This window comes from Gossypium arboreum, chromosome 1 (assembly GCF_025698485.1).
Source record: "Gossypium arboreum isolate Shixiya-1 chromosome 1, ASM2569848v2, whole genome shotgun sequence".
NCBI lineage: Eukaryota > Viridiplantae > Streptophyta > Magnoliopsida > Malvales > Malvaceae > Gossypium > Gossypium arboreum.
Window position 1 is genome coordinate 22,081,721 of NC_069070.1, and position 11,638 is coordinate 22,093,358.

General features: G+C 33.2%; 1 protein-coding gene across 1 annotated transcript; it reads right to left on the minus strand.

The window, feature by feature from the left end:
• Positions 1-9,499: 9,499 nt before the first annotated feature.
• On the minus strand, positions 9,500-11,638 carry LOC108471120 (H/ACA ribonucleoprotein complex subunit 2-like protein). The gene is made up of 4 exons (XM_017772708.2): positions 11,384-11,638; positions 10,989-11,058; positions 10,417-10,522; positions 9,500-9,835 (listed from the first exon to the last, which is right to left on the minus strand). The coding sequence occupies exons 1-4, from the start codon at positions 11,517-11,519 to the stop codon at positions 9,674-9,676; spliced, it is 474 nt and encodes a 157-aa protein (XP_017628197.1). The 5' UTR covers positions 11,520-11,638; the 3' UTR covers positions 9,500-9,673.

Consider the following 11,638-nt stretch of genomic DNA (forward strand, 5'->3'; position numbering starts at 1 on the left):
GAAATTAAGCGCGTGGAATGTGAAAAGAGGGACAAGGAAAGGGGTCAGAATAAAAATAAGTGGGATTCAGGTCATTCTAGTTCTACTTAGTGACCCAAGGTATGGGTCAGGTTTGATGGGCCTCCACAGGTTAAGGCATCAGTTGCTACTGTCGGGGTACAGCTTTGTAGAGTTTGTGGTAGGTGCCATCCGAGCGAGTGTTGGAGAAGGTTAGAAGCTTGTCTTAGATGCGTGTCTATGGAACACCTTATTAAGGACTGTCTTCATCAGGTTGGTCAGATACAAGCTCCAACTTTGAGTTTGGTTCAGCCACAAAGAGTAGTTCAACAGCCACCTAGGGGCCATAGATAGGCCAGGGGTGGTAATGGTATAGGTCGAGGGCAGAGAGCATCTGGCAGAGGTGCTAATCAGATTGAGACAAGATAACCTAAATTAGTGTATGTGGCAAGGCGCCACGAGGACAAAGATACTGCCAATGTGATAGCCAGTAGATTTTTCATTCATTTTGTTTCTTATTTTGCATTGATAGATATTGGTTCAACACATTCATACATAATTTAGGGATTCTTGCTGAGGATATTTCTAGGTGGATTTTTGTGATTAGTCCGTTGGAATCTCAAGGTATTAGTCCGTTGGAAACTCAAGGTGTTATGTTTTCGACTAATCTAATAGAGTTACCTTTAGGTGATTTTGATCTAATTCTGGATATGGATTGGCTTGTGGAGCATCGAGTTTGTAACACCCCTTACTTGTATCCATTATCGGAACAGGGTACGAGGTATTACTGGAGCTTATCGAATAATTATTAATTAGGGGAAAAAGTAAAACAAAGTAAACGTGTAATATTTAATAAATTTGATAGCATGGTAATTAACTTACAGTTTCTCTATATTCAACATAATTATGCAAAGCATAATTATTCGAATTGACCATGAGCCGTAATACCTATTCTTATCACATTGTTAGTCATATAATTCATATAAATATCAAGAAACATGTATGGGCTCAATAATAACCATGAAAATGCTTACCACATTCTTTCACACATGTTCCACTTATAACATATATATATATATATATTTTTATATTTGGCTTGACATTTACTAAGCAATATCGGATATTCATTTATTAGGCAATATCAAATATTCAAATTATTCTTTAACATGTATAACATTTAATTCAAACATGAATTTATAACATTTTTCATTTTAACATTTACCAAATATTATCGAGCATGTGATCAATTTATGCATAAGTCACTCACATATTTTCCTCCTCCTCATCTCCATTCCACATCCTTAGTGTATATAACACGCTTATAAGTAACATTATCTATAATTTCACTATTTACTTACATTTATATTCCAAAGTTGTTCATCCGTGTCATAGTCACTAAATTATTTTTAACTTGAGCTATGGAGCTCCAAATTAAGATCCACTAATTTTTCTTGAAACTAGACTTACATATCTTCTTACCATAAAATTTTCAGAATTTTTTATTTAGCCAAAAGTATAGTTTATTCTTTAAAATCACCTCTATTCTGCTGTCTGATAGTTCCAACCCTTCTTCACTAAAAATAAATTATCTCCTCGTATGTGATTCAAATAATGTTCTCATTTGAAAATAGACTCATTCAGGATTCTAAACATATAAATTTAAGCCCATGATTATTTTTTTTCAATTTTTGATGATTTTCTAAAGTCAAAATAGGGGAACCCGAAATCATTCTGACCTTATCTCACAAAATTTATTATATCTCATGATTTATAATTCCATTGCTAACATCGTTTCTTCTATAAGAAACTAGACTCAATAAGAATATTTTATTCATCCTCTCATTTGATTTCTACAATTTTTGGTGATTTTTCAAAGTTAAACTACTAAACAGTTTTAATGCAAAATGTTTATTTCCATTTTACCCCAAATTTTACAGTTCATACAATTCAGTCTTTACTCAATTAACCCCTTAATTGAGCTAATTTTTCTCAATTAATACTTTAGTCTATCATTTTAAACTACTTCATAACCCCTGAAAACTAGAATTTTAGCACTAGACCTTAATTCCAAACTCTTTCATAATTAGGTCCTAAAATCAATTTCCATCAATTTTACTTGATAAAATCATCATATATCAAAATTAAAGCTTCAATTATATATTTATTCATCATATGCTTCTAGCACTCATCCATAGAAACTTTAAAAATTAGCCATGGAATCAAAAACTAATGACATAGTAAGTTGGACCCAATTGTAAAAGTCCAAAATCTTAGAAATTTCAAGGAGAAAGCAAGAATTAAACTAACATGAAGCTAGAGTATGAAAACCAGCTTGAACCCTCTTCCATGGCTATTTTTCAGCTACATTTGGCTCATAAATATTAAATAATATAATCTACGAGTTCATTTTTTGGATTTGGTGGTCTCGAACCACTATTTCTGACACCACTAAAATTTGGGCTATTATAGAGTTTGTTTGGATTGTGCTACTAAGAAAGTAACTTTGAGATCCAAGGATGATCTGGAGATTGTTATAGTTGGTGAGCGTCGAGACTACCTCTCTAATGTAATCTTCACTCTAGTAGCCGAAAAGTTAGTCTAAAAAGGGTATGAAGCATTTCTGGCTTATGTACATGATAAGGGTATTGTGGAATCTTCTGTTGAGAGTATTCAGACAGTTAGAAAATTTTTGGACGTCTTTTCTGAGGAATTGTTAGGGTTACCAAAGAATAGGGAGGACAAGTTCGATATTAAATTATTGCTAAGAACAGCTTTGATGTCCATTGCTCCTTACCACATGGTACTGAAGGAGCTGAAAGAGTTGAAATTTTAGCTTTAAGAACTTCTCGATAGAGGGTTCATCTGACCTAGTATGTCTCCGTGGGAAGAACCAATGTTGTTTGTGAAAAATTAAAATGGTACGATGAGAATGTGTGTGGATTACCGACAGTTAAATAAATTGACGATAAAGAATAAGTATCTGATTCTGAGGGCTGATGATCAGTTTGATCAGTTTTATGGGGCATCAGTGTTATCAAAGATTGATCTTCGTTCTGAGTATCATCAGTTAAAGGTTAAAAAAGTTTATGTGCATAAGATTGCTTTTAGGACTCTTTATAGGCATTATGAGTTCCTTGTCATGAAATTTGGTTTGACTAATGCTCTGGCTTCATTCATGGATCTCATGAAACTGGTTTTTAATCGTATCTGGATCAGTTTGTCATGGTTTTCATCGACGATATTTTGGTATACTCTAAGACCGAGGTTGATCATGATGAACATCTTAGAGTGGTTTTGCAAATACTCTATGAGAAAAAGCTTTACTCTAAGTTGAGCAAATGTAAGTTCTAGTTAAGAGAGGTCACTTTTTAGGGACATGTGGTTTCTGCCAAAGGTATCTATGTAGACCCTAAAAATATTGAGGTTGTTTTTGAATGGAAACAACCTAGGAATGTGTCTGATAGCTGAAACTTTCTATGTTTAGTAGGTTATTATCGAAGGTTTCTTAAGAGGTTTTCATTAATCGCAATCCTTTGACTAAGTTGTTGCATAAGAATGCTCTGTTTGTATGGACTGATGAGCAGCAATCGAGCTTTGAAAAGCTAAAATCTATTTTGATTCAGGCACCCATTCTGATATAACCTAAATCTGGTAAGAAATTGGTTATGTATAGTGATGCTTCTCACATCATTTTGGGTTGTGTTTTGATGCAATATGGTAAGGTAGTGGCTTACGCATCTCTACAGCTTAAGTCACACGAAGGCAACTATTCTACGCATGATTTTGAGTTAATTGCGGTTTTCTTCACATTAAAAATATAGAGACGTTACCTGTATGATGAGAAGTGTATTATGTATATTGATCACAAGAGCCTCAATTACCTCTTTACTTAGAAGAAGTTGAATCTTAAACAATATAGATAGATTGAGTTTTTTAAGGATTACAACTATGTTTTGTAGTATCATCTTGGTAAGGCCAATGTTGTGGCTGATGCTCTTAGTCGAAGATTAATGTTTAACTTGAAGGCGATGTTTGTTTCTCCTAAGTTTGTTTGAGGATGGTAGTTTGTTGGCTGAGTTGCAAGTTAAGTCGACTTAGATTAATCAAATTTGAGATAAGCAGTTAGTGGATGGTTCTCTAGTTTTTCAATTTTAGTAGGTTGAGGAGGGTAGGACTTTTGATTTTGGGTTGAATAGTGAGGGTGTTGTGTGTTTCAAAGGTCGGGTTTGCATGCCTAATGATACTGAGTTAAGGCAGTCTATTTTGCGGGAAGTGCATGGTAGTCCTTATGCTATGCACCATGGTGAGAACAAAATGTCTCGAGATCTTCAAGAGTTGTATTGGTGGCCTAGTTTGAAACGAGAGGTAACCAACTTTGTTTCTCGTTATCTAACGTGTCAGCAAGTCAAGGTTAAGCACCAACTGCCTTTGGGTTTGCTTCAATCTATTAATATTCCTATTTAGAAATGGGAGCGTGTGGCTATGGACTTCGTTAATGGGTTACTTTTGAAACCTACTAAGAAAGATTCTTTTTGGGTTATCATGGATTGGTTGACCAAGTCTATTCATTTTCTTTTGATTAGAACCGATTATTTTATGCAAAAGCTAGCAAAGCTATATACTTCTAATATTGTTAAACTACATAGAGTTCCGATATCGATTATTTTTTATAGAGACCTTCGATTTACGTCCCAATTTTTGAAGAAACTATATAAGGCGTTGGGTACTCAATTGGATTTTAGTACTGCGTTCCATCCTCAGACTGATGGAAATATGAGAAAGTGATTCGGATATTGGAATATATACTACAGAGTTGTGTTATCGATTTTGATGGTAGTTGGGAGGAGTTTTTACCACTAACTGAGTTCGCGTATAATAAATCTTTCAGTCTAGTATGCAGATGGCACCTTATGAGGCTCTTTATGGTCATAAGTGTTGTACCCCTTTGTGTTGGACTAACTTAGGTGAGAGGCAAATTATAGGTCCTGATTTGGTTTCTGAGATTGAGGACAATGCATGATCTTCTTAAGGTAGCTTTTGATTGAAAAAGTCTTATGTGGATATGAAAATAAAAGATATTGAGTTTACTGTGGGAGATCATGTTTTCCTTATAGTATCTTTGTAAAAGAAGGTCTTTCGGTTTGGATGTAAGGGCAAGTTGAACCCTAAGTTTATTGGGCCTTATCGGATTTTGAAACGAGTTGGGTCAGACGTTTATCAGTTAGAGTTACCTCCAGAGTTAAATCATATACATGATGTGTTCAACTTCTTTATATTGAGGCAATATGGATATGATCCATCTCATATTGTATTTGTTAAGGAGATTGAGATAAAACCATATTTGACTTTGGAGGAGGAGTCAGTTCAGATTCTGGATTGAGAGGTTAAAGTTTTGAGGAAAAAGACTATTCCGCTGATTAAGGTTCTGTGGCAGAATCATGGTACAAAGGAAGTCATTTGGGAGCCTGATGACTCAATCCGATTGCAATACCCACATCTGTTTGCATTAGGTAAATTTCGAGGCCAAAATTGTTTTTAAGTGGGGAGAGTTGTAACAACCCAAAATTTTAAATTTTTGAATTGTTAAAAATTAACAATTGAATTAATCTAATTTAGTGGTTAAGGGTTGTGAGTAGTGTAAGAAAGGTTTTGGGTTCGAATCATTTCCTTTGTATTTTTGCTAAATTTTGTCTAAACTGCTAACCTTGAGTATTAGGTCTAAAAGCTATTTGTGCGCATTTATTAAAAAGAATGAGCATGTTGGTTTAGTGCTAGGGCTTCAACTTACTTTTTGGTCTTGTGCTCGAATCACTACGTGTGCAAAATGGAAATATTTTTATTTTCATGCTCTATGCTACCCTTATGTGGAGTTTGGATTAAATTCAAACTCAAGTTATCTGAAGGGTTATCAGAAATCTAGTTAGTTGTTATCATTGTTTTGTTTTGTTTTTTTAAAACAAATTAATTAAAAATTTGAATATTTCCCCTAATTTTCTCCCGCTTGTTTCATGTTTCCCCCACTTCTCTCCCCATTCCCTCTATTGTTTGTTTCACGTTAGTTCCAGTAGAAGTTTCCCAATTTGTTCTTCTTCTTTTTTTTCTTCCTCCTCCTTTTCCAATCTTTTATTCTTTTTTAATTGCTGTTCATTGTGCCACTCATAATGCCTAATTATCCTTTTATGAGAGGGTAGCATTCGGTTTCTTCAGTCAATTTGTCTGATTTTTTTTTAAATAATTTTATTATAGATTCGATTATATTTATTCTTTTTGACACAATACCTAGAATTACCCATAGTTCCTTCCAATTAGCACGGCCCAAAGGCCCATTCGAAAAGTGGGAGGGTTTGAGAAAAAATATTGGTCCTAAAAATGGGTTTGAGCAAAAAAATGAGGCATGTATCAGGTAAGCTTTTTTTGAACCAGGCCTTACCCGAATTTGCAAAAAAAAAAAAATCATTGTTTTGTTGTTGTTCTGCTATCATCTTGCTATTATATTCCTACTATTTTATTGTTATTATTTGGATATTGTATAACTGTTGTTTTATTGTCAATTTTGCTACTATTTTAAAAGTATTTGCTTTCTAATTTACTCTATTATAATGTTATTCAAGTATAAATATTTTTAAAATTTATTTACAATTTGTTCGAAACATTTATTTTAATGTTTTTTGTATATTTAATATATTATATTTTTAAATTTATTTTTATATAAATATAAAAATATAAAAAATTAATACGGCCCGGCTAAGCCTGGCTTGGGTTTTAGCATTTTTATCCGGGTCGAGATTGGACAAAATTTTAGACTTATTTTTCAAGTTGAGCCGGGCCCGAGCATAAAAAATGGACCTGAAGTTTTATTGAGGCCTAGCTCAAACCCCATTTGACCCAATCCATAAATAGGAAAATAATAATGCACTTCTAACACATTCGAACCCACATTCTCCTACATTGACAACAATATTTATACCAATCAAACTAACATTCAATCAATTCCAATTCTTTTTTATTAAATCATCATAATCTAAAAAACTAATCCGACTCAATCAGAGCTTAATAATTAAAATAACCAAACCAATTTTAAGTCGTTCGGGTAAACAACTTAATTGCGTTATTTGTAATTGGGTATTTATAGTTTACTTATAAGGCTAGGTTATTGAACATATATAATTTATAAATATATTTTACATAAAAGGATATAAATATAAGATAATGTTGAATTAATGCGCAAACTTTTTATTCTCGTAATAATTTAGAAAAAAAAAATCTAAATAAAATAATGAGTTACTAAATATGGTTTTCAACAAATAACTCCATTTTGTTTTTATTTCGGCTTTTGTTTGTCAGTTGCCGCGGTTGCAAAATTCAGATGATCAGTCCAACAACATTGGTGACATTGAAGATACTGATATAAAAAGTGATTCAAGTCAAAAGGTTGAAGCCAAATATCATACAAACTGAATGTTCAATTAATGCATAAACTTTTCATGCTCACTAACAAATTTAAAAAAATCCTCTAAATTAAAAATATAATATAATATATTCCTATATATGATTCTCAACAATTAACTCCATGATTGTTTTTTTGTTTTTGTTTGTTAGTCATTGCAGTTGCAAAATTCAGATCAACATTCCATCAACATTGGTGAAATTAAAGATAGTGATATAAGAAGTTATTCAAATCAAAAGGTTAAAACCAAACCAGATATTACAAAAATTGAATGTTAATGTAATGCATAAACCTTTTCATGCTCACTAACCAAATTTTAAACAAAAATAAAATAATGAATCACTCCAATAAAATTGGTGACATTGAAGATACTGGCATGAAAGAGGTTCAAGTCCTAAGGTTAAAACCAAATGAACCTGTTTCTTCCTTCTTTATTTCTTATATGAAGATTTTTTTATTTTATGTCTATTTTATTCTCCATACTTGGGGTCCATGGTCACCTCTTCCAAGAATGTCATCTTTAAGATTTAAACATATTTTCTTTTCTTAAGAGTGCAATGTACTTTACTAATTCATTCAATACTTGTTAGTATTTTTTTTTAAAGTATAAAGAAGGCTGAACTTTTGTAGTAAAAGAATAAGATAAGATTATTGATGCTAGGATTCGTATCCAACATCTTCTAAAATCACGTTTCAAGTATGACGCATAAATCTACGAATTTATTACGCTAAATCTTAAGTTTAATTGTTTTTTTGCTTTAATCATAAAAAAACTAAACTTTTTTAGGTAAAAAAAAAAGCCACACTATTGAAGTCAAAGAATATGATAAGAGATTGTAGATGATAGGATTTGAAAACCATATATGCAGGGGCGAAGCTAGGGGGGCTGGCATGTGCCCGCCCCCCCTAAAATGTAAAATTATTATTTTAGCTCTTAAATTTTTAAAATTTTAAATTAATAAAGGTAAAATTGCACATTGGCCCCTTTAAAATTATAAAAATTAGATTTAATTCTTAACAAATTATAAAGATATAAACTATAAAAAATTAAAATTTCATCTGGCCCCCCTAAAAAAATTTTTTGGCTTTGCCCCTGCATATATGTTAAACTAACCTTTCAAGTATGATTATATTAATCAACTATATTAAATCTTAGATTTAATTGTATCTCGCCTTGATAATAAACCAAATATTCCTCCTGTTACATGCAATTATGCATGACTAACACTCAACTGATAATTACAATCATCATAATTATCAGAGTCTGTAATTTAGATATTTAGATTTTAAGTATATTAACTACTGAATACTGATTGTTCCTACTCTCTCTCTCTCTGATCAATGGATAGGCTTGGATGTTGCCCATTGCCTACTTTGCTATATAGATACTATCAGCAGTTTTCGACCAGCTTGCTTCAGAGAATAAGCCGGAATATGCTTTGGCAGCATTGATAATGGGTTTCATAGGTTTGCTCGGATGCACAAACGAGCTAGCTTATAAGAGTGGAAAGGAAAAAGCCAGATGGAGGTGGTATAAGGAGATACCATGGTTTTATTGTCCGACAGCTACTCCAAATAGTTATAGGCGCTTCGGCAGCTTTGCTGAAATAACTAGATTGGTATGTGCCATACTTCAATGTGTTTCAGCAACTCTGGCTCATGTCTGTTATAATCTGCATGCTCATAATCCCATCGAGTTCTCCTTTTGCCCAGTTACACTTGCCTCTGGTGGTCCATTGTTCTCTCAATTTCTAAAGGATCCAACTCCGAAGGTGACGCACATGCTCATGAAGATGAAAACGCATAGCTTTTAATTTATGCACGTATGGGTTTCATTCATACATGCAGATTTGTTTTAGATTGTATACCGCCAGGCGATTTACTTCGAATGAATGATTCCTGAACTTTTTGGCCACTTTTTTACTTTACGAGATCCAGGTACGATCTGTTTCTCTCAAGAAAAAAAACAAAAGGAAATGAAAAGCATGCTTATTTGATGATTTAAAGGGCCCCAAAGTCCTACAAATTTGCATTTCTGAAGTTTGGAGATTAAGATCCTTCAATTAACTGCGTCTTTGATTATATTTGTTCAGTTTCTAGGCAATTTGACGTAGTAGTAAATGGCAGCATGATACACAATAGTAACAAGTAGTAAAGCATATTCCCCCCCTGGAAGTAAAATAAGAGGATGTCAATATCAAATGTTATAATGACAACTTTTTTGTTAACTTAAAACATAGAGGATGTGAGCTCAGATACATCCTCTACAATGTGGCTATAATCTGCTTTTAACTTTTCTTGTTCCTCGGGACTTAGTTCCCCTTTTGTGGGCTTGGTTAGCACCAGAACACAGCATGTCAGTCTCTTGGTAGACCCTGCAGTTGCAAGATCCTAAAATGGCAAAAACAAACTAATCAATCAAACAGGGTTTCATCAGAGAAAAGCATTATAGCTCCTTCCACCCCACAAAGGGTCTTATCTTGTGTTTCACATTTTTAGGGTAAAAGAATGTAGGAATTCAGATTCAACTCAATGCACACGCGAAGAACCAAGAGTCTTTTAATCAAGCACATAGAAATTCAGGGTCACATAAATGAATGAGCTACCTGGAAAGCCTTACAATTACAACAGTCCAAACCCAATTACGAAAAGCTTTGCAATCATATTAGCTTTAAACAAAATTTCCAAATTTAAAACAATTTTGTGATAGAAATATTCCTAATATATATATGGGCAGAGACTCATTAGAAAACAGTAAATCATTAACCAAAATGTTGCAAGTGCCACAACACTTCAATTTTCTGGGTATAACAATAACCATGTTGACTAAGAACTCGATAAAAAAATTGGTTAAATTTTAAGCCCTCTTGTAAGGGTGACTTAGGATTCTATGGTTTTTAATGGCCAAGCAGGACAGTCGTTTCAATTATGCATCAAATTACACATAAAAGAGAGAGGAGGTCCAAGCTTACCTCTTTTGAGGGAACATAAACATAGGGAATGTCAGCCTCTTCACACAGGATTGGAACATGAGTTATGACATCAATGGGAGATATATTTCCAGCTATAACACATAACCTGCATCCAGCAATTGGAAGGTACATGATTAAACATTCCCACGATAACATTTGACATTAAAACCATTCCCCTAAGTTCAAATCTTTGGTTGAATCAAGAAAGAATGCCCTATCAGCAGCAATATCTTAAAGAAAACAAGTAATCCTAGAGAAATGAAATAGTTATTCATTTAATTATTCTTTCTTTTAGAGAAGTCCTTCAATAGTGCATTAATTGGCAACATGAGGCCTCCATTAAGTATTTGAGGTTCCTATTCCACTATGCTTAATATTATATATGAAGTAGCCTTAGACTTCCAATCCCCTGACAATGTGACATATTTCTCAGTTCAAGAATTTTTTTTTTTATATCTATCCAAATGAAAACAAATATCAGAGCACAAATTTGATTAAAATTTTAACAAACAGAAGACATGAAAAGCCAGACATAGAGGTAGATTTGAAGCAATATATAAAAAAGAAAATACCCCTTATGACCACGCCGAATACTTTTAACTACTTCCTTTACTCCTCTCTTCAAACACTTGTGCTCAGCGGCTACAACAATGGAAAAATATATGTTATCTTAGAAAATTAAGGGGAAAAAAAAGGACAACTTATTAACAATTCGAACAATTAACAATTTCACCAACATATTTATACACCATCGAAAACCCATCATGCCAATCACAAAAATTCCACAATTAGAGCTTTGGGTATTTTCTCTTGAAAGAAATAAAAAACACAGGTAACATTGAACCATCAATAAAAATCAAAACCCATAAACCTCAAAGTTCAAGAATATTCTATTTGATGGACGATTTCAGAGCAAGAAGAAGAAGAAAAGGAAGAAGAAGAAGCTAAATGCATGAAAATAGGAAACCTTTGCGGACAAACTTGAGGGTTTTCTTAGAGAGCTTTTTGCCAGCGAGGGGCTTTGCAATGGGTGAAATAGCAAACATCTTCTTCCTTTCCTTTTCCTTCTGTTGAGTCTTCTCTGCTTCGCTATCACTTCCCATTTCTATCTCTTTCTCTTTCTAAACAGAGCACTACAAAGACGACAACAAGACTTTATAACTATTAGAATGTGAAAGAAAGCTATGGCGGAAATTAGGGTTTATGCATCTTCAGCATTTAA